The sequence below is a fragment of the Lissotriton vulgaris genome, chromosome 3_1 (genome assembly GCF_964263255.1).
Source record: "Lissotriton vulgaris chromosome 3_1, aLisVul1.2, whole genome shotgun sequence".
Taxonomy (NCBI): Eukaryota; Metazoa; Chordata; class Amphibia; order Caudata; family Salamandridae; genus Lissotriton; species Lissotriton vulgaris.
In genome coordinates, this window is record NC_141689.1 from 855,552,204 (window position 1) to 855,574,892 (window position 22,689).

The 22,689-nt window shown below is 45.6% G+C and overlaps 1 protein-coding gene across 1 annotated transcript in view; it reads left to right on the forward strand.

Moving 5' to 3' along the window:
- Positions 1–22,689, forward strand: part of LOC147727119 (protein FAM240B-like) — a 179,463-nt gene that overhangs the window by 149,359 nt on the left and 7,415 nt on the right. Inside the window, exon 2 of the mRNA XM_086963057.1 lies at positions 11,525–11,667. Coding sequence (XP_086819183.1) covers positions 11,525–11,667 — 143 coding nt within the window. The remainder of the gene's footprint in view (positions 1–11,524; positions 11,668–22,689) is intronic.

The following is a 22,689-nucleotide window of genomic DNA, read 5'->3' on the forward strand; positions in this document are numbered from 1 at the left end:
TCAGCTCGGCACCGGAGTACTTCACAGGTCTTTAAAAGGCCATTTACCTGTTAATGAGGTTTTGTTGTGTTTTCACCCCTTCTTGGAGCCCCTGGATCTCCACTCTGTCAATGACTGGAAGAATTACCGCCCCCCCCCCGAAATTCTTATCAGCCTCCCCTGAAATTTGTCTCTAGTTGCGCGCCTGACTGGCGTACGCCGGCTCTGCCAACTCCGCTTACGCTTACAGAATTCCATAGATTCTATCAGCCGTATGTCAATGATCCAGCTGTGGGGCTGGGAATATCTTGCATGCAGGATTCTGGGCCTTTTATTACCAGTGCTCCACGGACCCAGCAGCTCGCTTTAGTGGATCCAGTGGAAGGGACTACGGGGATACAACAGTCAGAATTCTTTGATCCAGAGAATGCAGTATACCACAACGAGAATTCCAAGATCCTGGACTCGGTTTTCCAGGCATCCTTGTGGTATTCCCGCTAGCCAGTGGCCCAGATTTTATTGGCCGAGAACCCAGGGTACCAGAGCAAAGGCTGTGGAGATCCTGTAGCAAAGTAGGTGGGTGCTTCAGGAACCGGCGCAGTGCCTACTCATGCTCCTTGCGTAGCATTGGCTCTCCCGAGGCTTGATTTGCAATCCTGTTTGTTGTATGAAATTTGAATGTTTTATTCTATGAATTCATGGTATTCTATTATTGTAAATCTATTGTTGTCCTATGTGTGATTTGCTTTTATGACATAAACTGTCGAATAAAGCTTTTCGAATTGGGTCATGTTTATAGAAACGTGCATCAAACATACCTTGCTGTAGGTCCTAACGGGCCATTTGTTCCCTTGTGAATGCATATGGTAAACCATTCATAGTCCCCAGTCACTCCTGTGTCTATAGGACCAGACTGTTTGTAGGACCCACTGACATAGATTTTTCCAACCTTCCACATTAATGAAGGGTAACAGAGGTCAAGCTGGCCGGCACGGTTTTATTAACGTGCACCAAATCTCAAATATTCTTCCTTACCCGTACAACCACGAGCAAGTGATGCACATGCATCTTTCTAGGGAATTGTTTTGTCCTATTCTATGCTGTAGTAGAAATTATTTGGTTCATAGCTGAGCTCCTACATTCTTTTGGATCTATATGAGGCAACAGAGGTTAAGATGGCCGCCACGGTTCCACTCTTGACCATGTGACACTGTCACTTGATGTAATCACCGTTCCACCAAATTAGGAATTACCAGCCACGGCTCGCATGCCCATGAGCCGGTGATAGCCATGCGTCTATCTAGAAAATGCATTTCTCTGACTTGGGGATGCAGTAGTAATCATCCGGTGCACCGCCTTACTCCAATATTCTCATATACCCTGATGGGGCACCATAGGTTAAGATGGCCACCACTTTAGCAATCACAGGTGGCAGACCTCGTATGGCCATGTGACATCGTCACCTGTTGTCTCAGCAATCCATTTAATCTGGTAACACCAGCTGCGGCACACTTGACCGTGAGCTGTCGAGACATATGCAAGTATCCAGGTAGGGAGACTGTGACTGTTGTTGCTGGGATGTGGGGCTGTAGGAGCATGTAGTTTTGCACGGCTGCGCTCTTAGTATCTTGAATTAATTTTATGTTCATATTGCCTCCAGAATTTCAGGAAGTTTGGGCAGCAAGTATTACTGGACTTTGGCATCAACACATGACAATCTTTAAAGACTGATTATTGCTAATATTCTGAACCCACTACCCCCTGGAGGCCGACAAGCACATCCAGAGGGGTGAGTTTCTAAGACCTTACATTGAGGGATCATCTTTGGGAGTCCATGTGTGGACTTGTTTTATTTAAGGGAGAGGAGTACACTTAGTCCTTCCCTCTCATTACAGGTACACAGCTAAAGTTTGAACTGCTGATTGTCTTCATTGTTGGAGTCTGACCGGTAAGTACATGTATACATACAGCAACTGCACAGAATAGTAGTTGTAGACATGGAGGGATGCAAATAGTAACTGACACTCTCACCATTTTGCAGATGATCCTTGAATAGATTTAATGTTGTGAATTCCCAACCACCAAGGGCGAGTACCCGAAGAACATGGCGGCTCACACAGTGTACATTTTTTCATTCCACACCATACTAATAATAGGAATTTCATTTTCCTTTGAATATGCTGTCGTACTTTCCTCTTTTGTCATGAAGAAGATCCTACTTGACGTATCTACAAACACATATTTATAAAGAGTTGAAACGTCAACGTACAACCATCTCATGTCCTGGCTCACTATAGCAATTCATTTAAGAAATAGGACTAGCTAAAGTGAAAGACCTGAAAAGGACGGAGAATTTATGTTATTGTATTGTTTGAATTTGAAAGGTCACCTATTTGCACTGTATGTCACCACAGACACCCATTGAATTGTCTTTTTATTTGTTATTGTGTTTTCTTTGTCAGACAGCCTCCATTGTTATTATCGCTCTGTTTAAAATTGTTTACACAATTGGCGAGAAAAATCGAAAGACAAAACAAATAAGTTAATAAATATATATTTTGATACAGTTTACTGAGGTGTGGAAAACTTACTGAGGTGTGGTACATTAATGATCAGGCAGGAGGGGCAGTAGCAGCACAATGATGGCAAAGGCCAGGTAGAAGAGGAATTGGCACCTCATTGGCTCTTAGAGGGTAGGAGGGAGAGTGCAGTGGAATGCACATGGACAATGGAGGGCAGGGGAGCAAGACAGTGATAGCAACCTAACCCATCAGGACAAGTGGGAGGGGCAGTGGCAGCACAAAAGACCATGCAGGGCTGGAGTAAGAAGATTCTAGAAGGGAAATGGATTCAGACGATGGAAGATAGAGGAGGGGCATGGCGGGATGCAAGCTGGACATGTAGGTCAGGCAGGAGGGCCAGCACAATGAACTGTACAGAGCATACAGGAGGGACATTGGCAGCTCATTGGACCTTGAAAGGCAGGAGGAAGTGGGCAGGGGCACGCACACAGACCACAGAGGGCCGGGGAGCAGGGCTGGGACATCAAACTAAGCACAGTGGGTACGCAAGAGGGGCCGTGGCAGCACATTGGACCATGCATGGCAGGAGGGTACATGGACTTGGACAACAGAGGGCAGGGTGGAGGTGGGTAGGAGTGGCCCGATAAGCACGAACAGCAACCAGGAGGAGCAGTAGCAACATAAAATACAACACAAGGCAGGAGGAAGAAGGCAGGGGCAGACTCAGACAACAGAGTGCATGGAGGAGGGGGAAGTGGCAACAAGCTTACCACATAGGAAAGGCCTGCAGGGGTAGCACAATGGTCCATAGAGAGCAAGAGTCCTTCACACAGAGAATGAAAGGCAGGGAAGAGAGGACAGGCGCAGGGCAGAAAGCTGACCACATACGTAAGACCGCCATTGACAAGTGAAGCACAATGGACCATGGTGGGCAGACGAGAGAAGAAAAGAGCTCACAAAGAATAGACGACAGTGAGGAGGTGTACAGGGGCAGCAAGCTGATGATGGGAGGGCAGGAGGTTGAGGCCGGTGCATGCAGATGAAGAACAGAGGACAAACAAGAGGGAAGCAGGGGCATGGGCAGCAGGCTGTCTACGGAGGGCAGGCTGTGGTGTGTTGGCCTGTTCAAATCCCCAGATGCGAAAGGCCAGTGGAGGTATGATAATATGATCTTCCCTAAAATTAATAATGAAATGAAATGAAATGAAAAGAAAATTTATAAAGCGTGATGGCTACCCTGGGGCGTCCCAGCGCTGCAGAGGATGGTCTGGGCGGAGTACGCTAGAATTTAAAACAAATTATTAAGATGATTTATTAAAAAGCCAGGTTTTAAGGAGCTTTCGGAAAGTAAGCAGTTTAGGCTCTGATCTGATTGAGAGGGGGAGAGTGTTCCAGGTCTTGGCTAGGTTGTAGGAGAGCGACCGGCCTCCATACCTGGCTCTCTTGATTCGGGGCACTGTGGTGAGATAAGATGTCCCGGATCTGAGGTGACGATTGGGATGATAGGCATTTACAAGGGGGCGGTTGATAGCGGGGCCTGTTCCCAACGATGGGCAATACACATGGCCTTGAATTCAATCCTCGATTTCACAGGAAGCCGGTGGAGATCTTTCAGTCGAGCTTTGACTGAGACTCGTCGCGGGATATCAAGGAGGGTCCTGGCGGCACAGTTTTGGACAATTTGGAGTCTATTGAGCGTGGACTGTGGGATCCCGAGGTATAGGGCATTTCCGCAGTCAAGGCGAGATAGAATCAGCCCTTGGACCATGATCCGTCTTGAGTGGAAAGGGAGAAGGGGGAGGATCTTACAAAGTAGCCTCAGGAGCCCGAAGCATGTGGCAGCAAGCTTAGTTGCCTGGTAGTTAAAATTGAGTGTTCCGTCCAACCAAACGCCGAGACGTTTGATTTGTTCTTTGGGTTCGGGGGGGGACAGCCTAGGCAAAGGGGCCATATGGAGTCGATAGATTTGGTGATTTGGTGATGGTATTTCCCAGGAGCATAATCTCTGTTTTCTCCCCGGTTAGTTTTAAGCAGGAGGCCGACATCCAGGCGGCGACTGCTTCCAAACATTTGTATAAGCTGTGGTGGGAATTGAGAGGGGGGTCCAGTGCGACCACCAGCTGTGTGTCATCCCCGTAGGTGATAATTTTCACTACAAAGGGGCGGACGACATCAGCCAAAGGGCTATGGTAAACGTTAAAAAGGGTGGGGCTCAGGGAGGAGTCCTGGGGCACCCCACAGTTCAGGGGTTTGCTGGAGGAAGTGAAATCTCTCTCAAATATCTGAAAAGATCGATCTGTGAGAAAGGATCTCAGACAGGTGAGTGCCGTTCCCGAGATGCCTATGCTACTGAGACGGTGGAGAAGAATGTTTTGGTTCACCGTGTCGAAGGTGGCACTAAGGTCGAGGAGAACGATGGCCGATGACCCACCGCTGTCTAAGATCCTTCTTGCCTCCTCCGTCACTGCGACCAAGGCTGTTTCGGTTCCGTGAAGGGGCCGAAAGCCCGTCTGTGAGGAATCAAGTATGTCGTTTGATTCCAGGAAGTGTGTCAGGACTGAGTTGACATACTTCTCTAGTAGTTTGCTGAGCCAGGGTAGCTGAGAGATAGGTCTATAGTTGGAGGGATTGTTTTGATCAAGGCTAGGTTTCTTTAATAGAGCCTTGACCATTGCTCTCTTCCATAGAGGCGGGACGATGCCAGCGCGGAGAGAGGAGTTAAGCAGGTCCTGAATGGTAGGTGAGATCTGACTGGTGATCGGGGTGAGAGCTCGCGGAGGGGCCGGGTCAGTAGGTGATCTTGATTTGACCTGCTGCATGATACTTTCTAAATGGCTGAGATCTAAGGGCGGGATATATGTGAGGGAGACGGGTGATGCTGCCACGGAATCTGGGTCTAGAGGGCAGCTGGGCGGAGGGATATTTTGAGAGAAAGAGGAATTAATGATTTCTATTTTGCGGTAAAAGAAGTCCGCTAGCTCATCACAGTGGACCTGGGTGTTGCTGTGCTCCTTTGGTGTCTCGGGTAGTTAAAGGAGAGATTTTGCTATCCGATAGATCTACTTGGGCTTAGAGGCTGCCTTGTCAATTTTTTCCTCGAAATATTTTGCCTGCGCTAGTTTAATGCTAGATTTGTAGCTTTTGATAGCTGCCTTGTAAGCTATTTTGTCAGTTGGTGAGTAGTCGAGATGCCATATTCTCTCAATTCTTTTACAGTTACGTTTGGCGTCTCGGAGGTCAGTGGTGTACCAACAGGTCGGTCGCGTTCCTCCGCCTTCGGTGGGTACGTTTAAGTGGAAGTACCAGATCTAGAGAATTGGTAATCCAGTTGTTGTAGTTCTCGTTGCCCTCAATAGGGTTGGTAGTTTTGGTGGGTATGGTCAGATTAAGGTTCTCCAGCCATTCCGGCTGGGGAAGTTTGGACCAGTTACGTGACTTTTGGACAGTCATGGGTTTAGGTAAGGGGTGGTTGGGGAGGGTCCATGTGAAAGGGATAAGGAAGTGATCAGTCCAGGGAAGGGGAGAAGGGTTTCCAACTTGTAGGTTCGAGCAATTGCTGAATATAGGGTCCAGAAGATGGCCCTTTAGGTGGGTGGGTCAGGGGACTAGTTGCTGTAGTTCGAGGGCATCTAGACTGGAGAATAGTTCTCTGGCGTTTGAGTCATTAGGGTCATCAAGGTGAGTGTTCAGGTCACCCAGGAGCGTGAAGTTAGCGGAGCTAAGTGCGAGGTTTGCAACTGTTGGGGCAAGGTTAGAAAGAAATTGTCCTTGCGTCCCAGGTGGGCGGTATATAAGCATACCTGAATACGTATTGGTGGGGCTGAATTTTATAGTGAAGGGGAGGCATTCACTGTCTGGAACACGAGTGGGGGTGCTGGTGATTTCATAGCCTCTCTTGTGAATCACTGCTAGTCCTCCACCGATTCCTGTTTTGCGGTCATGGCGGAATATTTGGTATCCATGTGGGAGGGTTTGCACCAAATCAGGTTTCGAGTGTTCATGCAACCAAGTCTCTGTGAGGAAGAGGATGTCCGGGTTAGCATCCTCTATCAGTAAAGAGATTTCCGCGGTGTGCTTGTGGAGGGATATGCAGTTGAGCAAGAGCATGGAGTATTGTGTGGGTTCCATTTTTGCATGGGGTGAAAAATAAAATCCGCACTGGCTGCAAGCGGGATGTTGTAAGAATAGATCCCAGGCGTGGAGACAGGGTGGTGCAGCTTCCTTCCTTAGTTGGAGGAGGGAGTGGGGGCTATGAGTTCTGACCCGGTAGGGCGATCGGACAGGTGGCGTGGCCCCGTGCCCCGGTCGGCCGCGGATGGGCGCAGACGGGCTTGCCTTTGGCGCGCCTTCGGCACGCAGGCGGTGCGCCCGCTGCGGGCGCCTACTGCGCGCGCCGGCTGCGCGTCTGGGGAAGGCACATTGTATATATATGAGAGGAGGGGCGTGGCCTCAGAATTGTGGGCGTGGCCTGTGGGCTCAGGAGGAGGAATGGCGGCAAAAATCACTGTGCCGTGGCAGCGTTAATATCGGCTGCGCGGCGATTTGCCAGTGATTAGGGCGGGAGAATGCGCTAGGTAGTGTGCAAGACAGGTAAAAACAATGTATATTTTGACAAGTAAATATTATTTTTTTAAATCGAGCGTGCTCTCGGCTTCCGTCTCAGGAGTGTTGTGCCTCTGAATGCGAGCTTTCTAATCAGCGCGGCTTATATAGTGGTACGAGGGGGGCGTAGCCTCAGAGCCGTAGGCGTGGCCTGTGGGCTCAGGAGGAGGAATGGCGGCAAAAATCACTGTGCCGTGGCAGCGTTAATATCGGCTGCGCAGCGATTTGCCAGTGATTAGGGCGGGAGAATGCGCTAGGTAGAGTGCAAGACAGGTAAAAACAATGTAAATTTTGACAAGTATTTTTTTTTTTAAATCGAGCTGCTCCCGGCTTCCGCCTCAGGAGTGTTGTGCCTCTGAATGCGAGCTTTCTAATCAGCGCGGCTTATATAGTGGTACGAGGGGGGCGTGGCCTCAGGGCCGTGGGCGTGGCCTGTGGGCTCAGGAGGAGGAATGGCGGCGAAAATCACTGTGCTGTGGCAGCGTTAATATCGGCTGCGTGGCGATTTGCCAGTGATTAGGGCGGGAGAATGCGCTAGGTAGAGTGCAAGACAGGTAAAAACAATGTACATTTTGACAAGTACATTTTTTTTTAAAAATCGAGCGTGCTCCCGGCTTCTGCCTCAGGAGTGTTGTGCCTCTGAATGCGAGCTTTCTAATCAGCGCGGCTTATATAGTGGTACGAGGGGGGCGTGGCCTCAGGGCCGTGGGCTCAGGAGGAGGAATGGCGGCGAAAATCACTGTGCCGAGGCAGCGTTAATATCGGCTGCGCGGCGATTTGCCAGTGATTAGGGCGGGAGAATGCGCTAGGTAGAGTGCAAGACAGGTAAAAACAATGTACATTTTGACAAGTAAATTATTTTTTTTAAATCGAGCGTGCTCCCGGCTTCCGCCTCAGGAGTGTTGTGCCTCTGAATGCGAGCTTTCTAATCGGCGCGGCTTATATAGTGGTACGAGGGGGGCGTGGCCTCAGAACCGTGGGCGTGGCCTGTGGGCTCAGGAGGAGGAATGGCGGCGAAAATCACTGTGCCGTAGCAGCGTTAATATCGGCTGCGTGGCGATTTGCCAGCGATTAGGGCGGGAGAATGCGTTAGGTAGAATGCAAGACAGGTAAAACAATGTAAATTTTGACAAGTAAATTTTTTTTTTAAAAATCGAGCGTGCTCCCGGCTTCCGCCTCAGGAGTGTTGTGCCTCTGAATGCGAGCTTTCTAATCAGCGCGGCTTATATAGTGGTACGAGGGGGGTGTGGCCTCAGAGCCGTGGGCGTGTGTTGTGCCTCTGAATAATCCCAGAACTTCACTAAAAAAAGCAAAGGGTAAATAGTAGGTATGGTATTGTGATCTTCTCTAACATTAAAAACTCTACAACTTCACTGAAAAAATAAAAGGTTAAAGTAATGTTATAGGTAGGTGTGGTAAGAAGATATTACCTTACATCAAAAACCCTAGAAACTCATTCAAAAAGCAAAGGTAAAGGAGTAGTTGGGTGTTGAAAAAAGTTAATTACACAGTCTTATTTAACCCCGATGAGTATGTACTACAAACAATTGGAGACATATTGATATTGCAGAAGAGCATCTCAATCATAAATTACCACTGTTTAAATTGCCACTACTATCTTGCAATATCTTTATCATGTCATTACTGTGCAATGCTTTAAGGTGAACCATAAACTAAGATACTACTCTAACAAAATGTAAATATTACAACAAAAAGAAAGTTTAAGAATAAGCAAAATCTGAAACTAAGCACATACACGACAGCACAAGTAACAAAACAAAATTAATTCAATCAGAGTCAAGTGTATTTAGCATGTGTTAGAAATGGGATTCCTGGTTGGCTGAGAAATGCACCCAGGCAAAGCAGGAACCACCACTTTAGTGAGGGTAAGATAGATGCACAATAAAATAACCTGTGCACACCCGCTGGAATCTTGGAGAGAAGCCTGTCTTATCTACAAAAGCAATGTGTAAAGTGTTTGTGCTACACACACAGTAACATACCAAAATAGATTTCACACAGGTTAAAAATTTAGCTTTCATTTTTAGCCATAAACAATAACAAAATGACCAAAATCCAATAGGTAGAACCGGAGTTAGGAATTTTTGAAGAACAAATTGAAAACAGTACTTATTCTTTTCTATTCTAAGGAATCTCTAGAATGCATGGCTACCCAGACGAGCCTCTCAGCGCTAACCAGCTTCAGTTACTTCTCAAAAGATTTGATTTAATCAAATTGGACTGTTTTTAACAGTTTCCTAAAATTTGCTTCGGATTCCGTTTTCCTTAAGTGCTGTGGGAGTGTGTTCCAGAGATAGGGTCCAGGAAGGCAAAAGAACGTTCTCCATTCTGAACTCTCTTTATTCAGAGTACTGCAACAGCTTTTGTTGAGTGCACCATTCTACACGAATTATAGGGTACAAGAAGACTGTGAATTAGCTTCAGACCCTTTTTGTACATTGCTCGGTAAGCTAAGCATAGTGCTTTAAAATGTAAGTCAATAGCACTAGATCGCGATAGACCAGGGTAAATCGAAAGTTTAGGCAGACGGCGATGGAGCGCAGGTCGGATACAGTTCGAAACAGATCCCACTGACGTTTCACCTTCTCAAGTTGAGTAAAGTGCTGTATTCGCGGGTGAGACGGTCATCGTGAGCAAGTAGGTTGTTGCTAGTGATGATCCTGGGGCACAAATAGTTGGCCGGGTGTTGTGAATGGCAGATGGGTCCTCGTTGTTGCGGGCATTGATGCTTGCTGTGTGAGGATACAATGCTACTGCAGCTCGCTCTGATCCTGCGAGCAAGCGGCACAGTCCCAGTGTGAACAAGCCCGTTCACCATCGCAAAGAGTCCTAAAGCCTGATTTCAGGGACCCAGGAGCTGTAAGTGATAAAAGCAGCTGCAGAAACCAGTTCTGAGGCCCAGAACTTGGAGAAGGCACTTTAGACAAGGATAGGACTCACAGAAGACAGAGTCCAGCAGCACCAGCAGAATTGTGGAAAGTCTTTTGTGTCCCTGACACTTCAAAATACAGGAGGCAAGCCAGAAAGCCCAGGGAGATCACTTGGAGGGAAGGAAGAGTCCATCTCTACTTCCAGCAGAGTCTGGGAGTAGCAGGCAGCAGGGCAGGGCAACAAGCAGAAATGTAGTCCTTTCAGTAAAGCAGTCAGCAGAGTCTTTGAGCAGCTCAGCAGTCCTTTTGTAAGAGGTTCAGTTCAAGATTTAGAAGTGTTTGATTTGTGGAGGTCAGAGACCCAGTACTTATACCCAAAGTACCATTGATGTAGGTGGTGACTTCAAAGGGGCTCTCTGAAGTGCACAAGGATTCCTTTCAGCCCAGTCCTGTTTGCCAGGCTAAGCCTGGGGGGGGTGGGGGGGGGGGGAATCAGTGCTTTTAGGGAGGACAGGACACAGCCTACTCCGATGTAAGCATGATCCACCTCTCCCCTTTCCTGCCTAGGAAGACTCATCAGCATCCAGATAAGTGCTCAGAATGCAGATGAGCCTCGCATTCTTGTGTTTGTGGCTGTCTAGAGGGTATGCAAAAAGCATAGCTGTCACCCAACCCAGACGTGTATTGGAAAAAGGCTGTCAGGCACAAAGAACAGTAAGTACAGAGAAGTGTCCACTTTCTTAAAGTCGCATTTCCAAACCAGTAAGGTTCAATCTAATTTCACCAGTAAGGATAATTTATTATTACCTTTCCAAACATATCGAAAATGTAAAAGCTACTCCTCTCTGATTAGGAATTCCAGGTTTAAGGTATATTAAGGAATTCCCATTGCTGACCAATGAGAGGGGTAGGCCTCACAGTAGTGAAAACGGAAATAGGCTGTTTGTCACTACCAGGACACGCAAAACATACAAGTACATGTCCAACCGTTTACTTACATGGCACCCTGCCCTTAGGGTTACTTAGGGCCTACCTTAGGGGTGACATATATATTAAAAGGGGAGTTTAAGGCTTGGCAAGTAGTGTTAAATGCCAGGTCAAAGTGGCAGTAAACTGCATACAGAGAAACTGCTGTTCCAGGCCAGAGACAAGTTTGAAAGCTTACTTCTGTGGGTGGCATAATCAGTGCTGCATCCCACTAGTAGCATTTGAAGTAAAGGCCCTGAGTACATGGTATACCAGTTTACAAGGGACTTCCCAGTACAACAAATATGTCAATAACGTGCACATAATGTCATATTTAGGGGTGACGCACATGTACTTTAGCACTGGTTATCAGTGGGAAAGTGCTCATAAAGTCAACACAAACAGAGGTCAGCAAAAATGAAGGAGGAGGAAGGCAACATTTTTGGGGTGACCCTTCAGAGTGGGCCATTTTCAACTGAATAAAATCTGAATTATTTTTAATCACAGTAAAGTTTCCTGCATTTCAATGACAATTGTAATAGATTTACATTGTTCCTATTTCAGAAAATGAACAATCAGTACATACGCCTTGAGGTGCTGGCCACGGAAACCAGTGAATTGAAAAGGATTTGGGAGGAGAAAATTGAAAAAGAAACTGAATATGTACAAAATGAAATAAAAAGGCTTCAACAAAGTGCTCTGCAGAGGTAAGCAAGTTCATGTAGTTTAATCTGCAGTGTGCAAGATGATCTTATCTATGGAACTCGATTTCTCAGTTGCCTGGCCATTCTTCTGATGTATCCAAGAACACCGCATTGGTAGTTTCACATATGAAAATACCAATACCAAGAGATCAGTAATTGTGGACTAGTTTATTACTGCAATATTATATGAAATTCCCTTTGGAATAGGTAACTACTGTGTGAAAATTGGGTTTCTCTACGGATTCGCTCAAGCTGTTAGATATTAATGTACAGCATTCTGGGAACATATTACATCAGGTTCTACCAAGTGAATATGACATTTGAAAATACTGAGGGTGTGATAACACTGCATGTAGAATTACCACACATATTTATCAACTCTTCAGCTTTAATCAAACAATTTAGCTGCAGTTTTTTCGGGAACTGAGTAAGAAGTGATCTGTGAAAAGTGTTAGCTAATCAAGTGACATATAAAAATAATAATAATAATAATAAAAAACATAACTCTTTTTGGAGGAACACTGTGGTTGAAAAATTTAAGGCCTCTACAGCTGACACTCTCCTGAAGGAAATTAGACAAGAAAAGTGTGGCCATTTTAAGAGTAAGCTTCTTAACCGGAATGCCCAGTCTTTAGTAATATCCAACATGCTATATATAATGCAGATGGTCTTTTTAAAGTAATTCTCTTCTTGAGGCTGAACACTGAAGTATTGGGTGTAGTGGGCATAGCGGGGCTACGCGGAAGTCCATGGAGCTGCGAGAAAACTCTGTGGAACTCCGTTCCGCCACCCTCCTCCACCCCCACTATTAACAATTAATTCTACATTATTTAAAAGTAAATTAAAAGCCACTCACCAGTACTGGTAAGTGGTTTTTAATGTACTTTTAATGTTGAATTAATTGTTAATGGGGGGGGCTGGCCAACTTCGCTCTGCTGCAGAGTGTGCAGAGATTTGCCTTCTCTGCTGAACGCGGAGTAGGCAAATCTCCACACACTCGGCGGGCGGAGCAGAGTTATCCCCTTGGGATTACTATAGATACATCATCTTAGAAAACATACAGTTGCTGACTAATAATCATTAGTTCTGTGTGATATGCTCTCCTGGGAATATGAGAAGTTACCACACAGTAATTTACCACGTGGTAACTTACAACACGGTTTTGACAATGCACTGTGCAGTTCCACCTTGTTGTTTTACCACATTATACAATACCAAGAAAAACTGCTGGTTGTAGATACTGATGTTTTATGTGTGTGTATGTGTATAAATATATGTATACATGCACATATATAATATGTATATATATATATGTATATATATTCTCCCAACGCTCAGTCCCTCAATCCTCGGGACTAGTCTTCAAAAAAGAGCAGTCAAAGTCGCTCCAGCGTGATTAGCCATATTTTATTACAGCATTTGCAGATAGCAAGGTTATAAACGCGTTTCGGCGTTGCCGCCTTCGTCAGTGTAAACCAGCATATTTTGTTTTAAGTGATTTAAATAAAATCCATTGTGACTTCCTGTCACGTGCATTAAAAATAAACATAAAAAACGGCACAATTCATGTAATTCAGTCATTAAACATGGCGGCCATCTTGTAGTGGTAAATGATGTAAGCAATTAATAACAAGATGTAAGTTCAAAACATATATCCATACTTTCGAACATTTGTATGCTTCATTTTGATAATTGTAATAATCAGTTCATATGTGGTTTCTTTGATATGCACATGTAATATTATAAAACATATTACTGGTCGCCTATCATTATTTTCTAGTGCCGTTAATTCGCACAGCTCCCCACGATCACGTTTATGGGAACCGTGTCGAATAGTTCACGGATATATGACCCAGGAGTCATATTTGGTTGGAAGCTAATTGCAGTTCTTTCGATCAAGCCCTGAATGGGCTAATTTCGTTTAAGCTGTTATTGGGCAGATACGTTAGTCTTGGGGATGGATTCTTCTCCTGGTGCTTTATTTTCTAGTTTCCCCAAAAGTCAGAAGAGACAACATTTCAGATATGTGTCCACATTTATTCTTCGTTGTTCATACCTCCTGGGGTCTTAGTCTGGAGCTGGATGATGAACCTAGATTCTAAGGTTCGTAGTTTCTTCACCCAGTCTCCTCCTCTCTCAGTTCTAACTAGTTGATCCAGTGCGAAGAAGGTGAGTAAGTTGCTATTGCTTTTATGCATCACCTCGAAATGCCGAGCCACAGGGTAGCTCTGATCTTTCGAGGTGATGGCCCTCATATGCTCAAGGACCCTTAATTTGGTCTGTTTGATTGTGCTCCCTATGTATTTTTTCCCACAGGGGCACATCAGGCAATACACAGTGTATTCCGAATTACAGTTGAGTAATTTGGAGATCTTGGTTTTGTTCTTTTTTCCTGGTATTTGGTATTCCTTGACCTTATGTGAATTTTTGCAGGCCTTACATTTCATACAAGGAAAAAAGCCTAGCACTGTCGGTTTCTTCCTACATCTGCACTCATAGTGACTGTCGACAAGATGGTCTTTAAATAAGTTTCCTTTTCTATAGGAAATGAGGGGATAGTTTGGTTGTGTTTTACCTATCACACTATCTGTCTTCAAGATTTTCCAGTTTCTTCTCATAATATTGAAGACTTCTGGTGACTTCTCTGAGTAGCCTGTGATCATTCTGATTTCTGACTCGCCTGATTTTGGTTTGTCAATCAGTAGGTCATTTCTCCCTACTGCATTGCTTTCTATTTCTGCTTGATCCAGGACTCCTTTGCAATATCCCCTCTGTCTAAATCTCTTCCTAGATTATCCTCTCGCTTTCTCAAACTCTTCATCTGTTGAGCAGTTGTGCTTCACGCGCAAGAACTCTCCCAGTGGGATGTTGTTAATCACACTTCGCGGGTGATAGCTTCCTGAATGTAGGATTGTGTTTCCCGCTGTGGGTTTGCGATAGACTGCAGTTTGGATAATGTCATCTTCAACATAGACTCGAAGGTCTAAGTAGAAGACTTCCTTCTTACTTATGTTGCTGGTGAAGCTAAGGTTTAAGTTATTATTGTTTAAATTATTGTTTAAATCACTAATGTATTCTTCAGCCTCACTCTGTGAACCCCGCCATACCACAAACAAGTCGTCGATATTGCGGGTCCACAGCATGATGTGATTCATCCATCGCTCATTCCTCCCCGCCCAGGCCACGTGCTGCCTGAGAATAAGGAGATGTTATTTCTCAGACAGAAGTCTGTTAGTTCTAACAACATCCTGTTGTGACTGCGAAATTTGAGTGCCCTTTTGTCTAGGAAACTCTTCATTGCCAATAGTCCATCTTCGTGCCTGATCGAGGAATATAGACTTGCGATGTCTAGTGTGATTAGGATCATGTCCTCTTCCCATTTCACACCCTGTATGATTCTTAAAAAATCTTTTTTGTCCTTCAGGTACAACCTGAGGTCCTTTACAAATGGAGAAAAAAACTATCAATGTAAGTAGAGGTATTCTCTAGTAGACTGTCCTTCGCAGACACGATTGGTCTTCCTGGTGGCCACACATTACTGTTATGCACCTTATGTAGGTGGTAAAACGTGGCTATTTGTGGGAATTCACATTTCAGGTTCTTCCAATCTCTAAAATCCAAAATTCCATCATCCTTCCATTTGGTAATCAGTTTGTTGAAGGCCACAATACTATCCATATGTTTTTCTCTTTTGATTTGGATATAATGTTCTTTATTCCCCAGTTGAGAAAGTGCCTCATCCTCATATTGACTGCGTTTGAGGATGACGATATTCCCGCCTTTGTCGCTGGGTTTGATTATAATATTGTCATCTTCTTTAAGATTTCTGATTATTTCCCATTTATCTTTCTTCAAGTTCTTTCTCCTCCAGTTGAATTCCTCTTCCTGTAGTTTCTTCAACTCTTCTATTACAATCTCCTGGAAGGTGTCAATTCCATCATGTGGTGTTCTTGGGTTTGTTTTGGATTTGATTGTCATGGTGCTTTTGCAGCATTGTTGGGTGATTCCGCTTTCTTCCAGCATCTGTGTTGGTTGTGTCTCCCAATCCTGTATACTGCTTGTTCCGATTACGGTCTGTGCTGTTGTAATAGCACCTAGATCATTTCCTGTTAGTGTCTCAAGAGGATCATTCTCCTCAGTTTCCAATGTATCAATATTTTTTGGATGCATAGTGTGTATTTTTTGTAACTTGATTTTTCTAATAAATCTGAATAGATCTATTCCTGTCTGCGTATAGTCAAAAGCAGCAGTAGGACAGAAAGTCAGTCCAAGTTGTAAGATTTTCTCTTCTTTTTCTGTCAGTTCTCTATCAGATAAGTTGACTATAGTGTTCTGTACCGGAAGTATCTTATTAATTTCTATTTCTTCCCTCGAGTACTTCTCGTCACTACTGGGGTAGATTGTCCGGGAGCGGCCCTTCCTGCCCCTCCTCGTTTTCCTCTTGGTTCCTCTGGAGGATGTGTTGTTGCTGCTGGTCACTGTCTCAGTCCTCTTATCAGTTTGTACTCCTCGAAAGAAAGACACACATTCACTGGATGATGTCATCAGTTATGTCATCAGTTATGTCATTTGAGATGTCATCAGTGATGTCATGAGTGATGTCACTAACCATGTCATGAGTGATGTAATATGTGACGTCATCAGCAGTGCATTGTGGGCGCGTGAGTTATAGTCAGCTGAACTAACTAGAACGGGGGAATTTCAATGGTTTTGTATGAGTGAAATGTCCAGCTAACTATAACATGCGTGGAACCTATGGTTTTTCAGTGAATTTCTAAGGTTTTTTAAATGCTAATTCCTAACTATGACGTGGTTGAAACCTATGGTGTTTTTCAGTGAATTTTAAAGGTTTTGTAAATGATAATTTTTAAATGTATTGATTGTTATATTTTTTATACTGATTTACTACATTGTTTTAAAGTATTTATTTTTAGATATTTTATTTTTTAAATTACATTACACATTTTTAATATAAATTTGAAAAAAATGTTAAAAAAATATAGAAATAGTAATTTTTTTATTTTATTTTATATATTTTTAATTTATATATATTTTATATAGCAGGCAATGATATCCTATGAAAGGAAATTCAAGTTACTGGTAAGTAAGGTTAAAATTACTTTTCAGGATCAGTACTGGGCTGAAAGATGCAGCACTGGGGTCTCTTGATAACAGGTGAGTAAATCGGAATTCGTAGTTCGGTTGATTTTAGAGGAATTTTTTTAAGTTCCAAAACGCCACACTTAGAAGAATTTCCAAGTGAAACCAGTCAATGTTAGCCTATAGAAAGAAATTCAAGTTACTCTAAGTATGGTTAGAATTACTTTTCAGGATCAGTAGTGTGCTGAAAGATGCAGAACTGAGGGCTCTCCTGATAACAGGTGAGTAAATCGGAATTCGCAGTTCAGCTGATTTTAGAGGAATTTTTTAAAGTTCCAAAACTCCACACTTAGAAGTATTTCCAAGGGAAACCAGTCAATGTTAGCCTATTAAAGGAAATTCAAGTTACGGTAACTACAATTAGAATTACTTTTCAGGATCAGTAGTGGGCTGAAAGATGCAGCACTGAGGTCTTTCCTGATAACAGGGGAGTAAATCAGAATTCGTAGTTCGGCTGATTTTAGAGGAATATTTGTACGTTTCAAAAATAGACACTTAGAAACTTTTCTGGTGAAAACCACACAATAAATTCCTATGGTAGGAAATACAAGTTACTGGTAAGTACGCTTAGATTTACTTTTCAGGGTCCGTACTGGGCTCAAAGATGCAGCACTGACGTCTCTCGTGATAACAGGTGACTAAATCCGAATTTGTAGTTTGGCTGTTTTTAGAGGAATATTTTGCTCAATAGTGAAGGAAGGGGGCGGGCCTGAGGTGACATGTGTGCAAACACGCCCTGTGGCGTGTTTTAAGTTGGGGAATTAATTCTTCTTCAATCCTGAGGTCCCCTGTGGGCCAACTAGCCCACCAGGTACCTCCAGTATGCACCAGGGAGCTGCGTTGCAGAGAGGTATTCAGAGGGCTCACCCCCTTTGTACAACACTCGGCAACGCAGCTCCGTGGCGCTTACTGGAGGTACCTGTTGGGCTAGTTGGCCCCTAGGGGATCTCTGGATTGAAGAGGAATTAACTCCCCAACTTAAAACGCGCCACAGGGCATGTTTGCACACATATCACCTCAAGCCCTGCACCCTACCTTCACCACTGTGCAAACGCGCCCCGTAGCGCGTTCTAAGTTGGGAGATTAGGTCCCCTTGCATACTGGGGGTTCCTGGGGGCCAACTAGCCCACCAGGAACCGCCAGTATGTGCCAGGGGCCTGCGTTGCAGAGAGGTGTAAAAAGGGGTGTGGCCTCATTACACCTCTCTGTAACACACCCCCCTTGCGCGTTTCCAGAGTGGGAACTGAAAACCCTTGAATACTGGGTGTCCCTGGGGGCCAACTAGCCCACCAGGAACCTCCAGTATGCGCCAGTGGGCTGCGTTGCAGAGAGATGTAAAAAGGGACGTGGCCTCATTACACCTCTCTGGAACGCGGCCCCCTGGCGCGTTTTCAGAGGGGGAACTAAATCCCCTTGAATACTGGGGGTCCCTGGGGGCCAACTCTCCCACCAGGAACGTCCAGTATGCGCCAGGGGGCTGCGTTGCAGAGAGGTGTAAAAAGGGGCGTGGCCTTTGTACACCTCGCTGCAATGCAGCACCCTAGCGCGTTTCCAGAGTGCGAACTAAATCCCCTTGAATACTATGGGGCCCTGGAGGCCAACTAGCCCACCAGGAACCTCCAGTATGCGCCAGGGGGCTGCGGTGCAAAGAGGTGTACAAAGGGGCGTGGCCTCTTTACACCTCTCTGCAACGCAGCCCCCTGGAGCGTTTTCAGAGTGGGAACAAAATCTCCCTGAATACTGGGGGTCCCTGGGCGCCAGCTAGCCCACCAGGAACCTCCAGTATGAGCTAGGGGGCTGCGTTGCAGAGAGGTGTAAAAAGGGGCATGGCCTCATTGCACCTCTCTGCAATGCAGCCCCCTGGCGTGTTTCCAGAGTGGGAACTAAATCCTCTTGAATACTGGGGGTCCCTGGGGGCCAGGTAGCCCACCAGGAACCTCCAGTATGCGCCAGGGGGCTGCATTGCAGAGAGGTGTAAAGAGGTCACGCCCCTTTTGACACCTCTCTGCAACGCAGCCCCCTGGTGCATACTGGAGGTTCCCGGTGGGCTACTTGGCCCCCACGGGACACCCAGTATTCAAGGGGTTTCAGTTCCCACTCTGGAAACGCGCCAGGGGGCTGTGTTGCAGAGAGGTGTAATGAGGCCACGCCCCTTTTTACACCTCTCTGCAACGCAGGCCCCTGGCGCATACTGGTGGTTCCTGGTGGGCTGTTTGGCCCCCAGGAAGCCCCAGTATGCAAAGGGAACTTAATCTCCCAACTTAGAACGCGCTACGGGGCGCATTTGCACAGTGGTGAAGGTAGGGGGCAGGGCTTGAGGTGATATGTGTGCAAACATGCCCTGTGGCGCGTTTTAATGTGGGGAATTAATTCCTCTTCAATCTAGAGGTCCCCCAGGGGCCAACTAGCCCAACAGGTACCTCCAGTAAGCACCAGGGAGCTGCGTTGCAGAGAGGTATTCAGAGGGCTCACCCCCTTTGTACAACACTCGGCAACGCAGCTCCGTGGCGCTTACTGGAGGTACCTGTTGGGCTAGTTGGCCCCTAGGGGATCTCTGGATTGAAGAGGAATTAACTCCCCAACTTAAAACGCGCCACAGGGCATGTTTGCACACATATCACCTCAAGCCCTGCACCCTACCTTCACCACTGTGCAAACGCGCCCGTAGCGCGTTCTAAGTTGGGAGATTAGGTCCCCTTGCATACTGGGGGTTCCTGGGGGCCAACTAGCCCACCAGGAACCGCCAGTATGTGCCAGGGGCCTGCGTTGCAGAGAGGTGTAAAAAGGGGTGTGGCCTCATTACACCTCTCTGCAACACACCCCCCTGGCGCGTTTCCAGAGTGGGAACTGAAAACTCTTGAATACTGGGTGTCCCTGGGGGCCAACTAGCCCACCAGGAACCTCCAGTATGCGCCAGTGGGCTGCGTTGCAGAGAGGTGTAAAAAGGGGATGTGGCCTCATTACACCTCTCTGGAACGCGGCCCCCTGGCGCGTTTTCAGAGGGGGAACTAAATCCCCTTGAATACTGGGGGTCCCTGGGGGCCAAATCTCCCACCAGGAACGTCCAGTATGCGCCAGGGGGCTGCGTTGCAGAGAGGTTTAAAAAGGGGCGTGGCCTTTGTACACCTCGCTGCAATGCAGCACCCTAGCGCGTTTCCAGAGTGCGAACTAAATCCCCTTGAATACTATGGGGCCCTGGAGGCCAACTAGCCCACCAGGAACCTCCAGTATGCGCCAGGGGGCTGCGGTGCAAAGAGGTGTACAAAGGGGCGTGGCCTCTTTACACCTCTCTGCAACGCAGCCCCCTGGAGCGTTTTCAGAGTGGGAACAAAATCTCCCTGAATACTGGGGGTCCCTGGGGGCCAGGTAGCCCACCAGGAACCTCCAGTATGCGCCAGGGGGCTGCATTGCAGAGAGGTGTAAAGAGGTCACGCCCCTTTTGACACCTCTCTGCAACGCAGCCCCCTGGCGCATACTGGAGGTTCCCGGTGGGCTACTTGGCCCCCACGGGACACCCAGTATTCAAGGGGTTTCAGTTCCCACTCTGGAAACGCGCCAGGGGGCTGTGTTGCAGAGAGGTGTAATGCGGCCACGCCCCTTTTTACACCTCTCTGCAACGCAGGCCCCTGGCGCATACTGGTGGTTCCTGGTGGGCTGTTTGGCCCCCAGGAAGCCCCAGTATGCAAAGGGAACTTAATCTCCCAACTTAGAACGCGCTACGGGGCGCATTTGCACAGTGGTGAAGGTAGGGGGCAGGGCTTGAGGTGATATGTGTGCAAACATGCCCTGTGGCGCGTTTTAAGTTGGGGAATTAATTCCTCTTCAATCTAGAGGTCCCCTAGGGGCCAACTAGCCCAACAGGTACCTCCAGTAAGCGCCACGGAGCTGCGTTGCTGAGTGTTGTACAAAGGGGGTGAGCCCTCTGAACACAATGGATTCAAATATGATACTCTGTATTTTACAAAGAGTGATGAAAGATTTTACTAGTGTATGAAAAGGTGTATGTGATTGTCATGTGGATGATGTCATCAGTGATGTCATCAGTGATGTCATTTGAGATGTCATCAGTGATGTCACTGACCATGTCATGAATGATGTAATATGTGACATCATCAGCAGTGGATTGCAGGTGCGCGAAATATAGTTAGTACAACTAACTATATAGGAGCAATTTCAATGGTTTTGTAGGAGTGAAATGTCCAGCTAACTTCAACACCCCTAAAACTTATAGTTTTTTGAGTGAATTTTAAAGGTTTTTTAAATGATAATTCCTAACTATATAAGGCCTGAAACCTATGGTGTTATCAGTGAATTTCAAAGGTGTTTTTTAAATGCTAATTCCTAACTATATAAGGCCTGAAACCTATGGTTTTTTCAGTGAATTTGCAAGGTTTTTTAAATGCTAATTCCTAACTATATAAGGCCTGAAACCTATGGTTTTTTCAGTGAATTTGCAAGGTTTTTTAAATGCTAATTCCTAACTATATAAGGCCTGAAACCTATGGTTTTTCAATTGAATTTGCAAGGTTTTTTAAATGACAATTTTTAAATGTATTAATTTGTGTTTTTTTTATACTGATTTACTACATTTTTGTAGGCAGGTGTTTAGAGGGCATGCCCCCTTTTTACAACACTCTGCAGCGCAACCCCTGGCGCATTTGCAGAGGAGGAACTAATTCCCCTTGCCGACTGGGGGTCCCTGGGGGGCAACTCCACCCTTTCTCCTTTAACCTTCTGGAGGCACCAGACCCCACAATCATTAGCTTGTAATGTGACTGACTGCCCCACACTAGCTAGTTTCATTAGCCACATGACCTGAAAACTTTGGCATCTGTGCCATCTGTCTAGAGGCATCTTGCAGGTACTCTATCCCAGACATTCAAAGATTTTATAGGTATTCGCAAGGAAACTTACTGACCTGATCTTCAACCTAGTGCCCTTTCGGAGAATTCAGCCTGCCATCTGATCAGCCTCGCTTAAGAATGAAGAGCATTTCAGATGCTCCAGCAGCACATTGGACAGACCCTTCCTCATTCATACCTGCCTATCGGAGATGAAACTGACTGGTCCTTCTTCTAAACTTCATGTCTGTCATATTTATGCATTTAGCTGTGGCTGCTCCAGACCCACTAACCGTTGAGTGAAGAGCACAAACGTGCCCCCAACTTACATGTCTGTTATCCCTCCTTATGCTCTAGTGTATGATAATGATAGTTGTTCTGTGGAAGAACGAAATAACAGGATGTTTGTACATTGCATAAATATATTCAGCTATTGCTGCAAAAAGCAAGGATTTGTTTTAGGATCCATCATTTTGAATTACATTATGCATTCCTTTTAGCTGCCCTTGTGTAGGGTTGGAAAGTATGTGGCAAATGCCTCACTTCAGTGTAACATGAATTCACGTAAGCCTGCTTGATATTTTGCTCTGCAAATTATGGGGCTCAGAGAAGCACAGATATTGCAGCATAGACTACAAATACTTGTTTTCAAGCCTCAGTTTTACATAAAGTCTAATACTGTTATCCTTGAACACAAAAGCGTGCAAATGAAGGCCTATTAAGATGTATTTATTATTAGCTGTGGATAATTGGTATTATTGTTACATGTGGATAGAAATTCTGATTTCTCTATGTTTACAACATAACTTACCCAGATTCAATATTAGTCGAAGATGTTCTTCCAGCTTTGTCTTAACATGTGATCTAATCAAAATATTTTTTGAAAGAATCAATAATATTCTTTGTGCAACTGTAGACTTTGAGATGTAATAAAAGAGAAAGTACGGAAGCACAAAAAAGACGCATATAAATTGCCAAACCCCTTTGAATACACGTATATTCATTCATTCAATCTTGAAACACT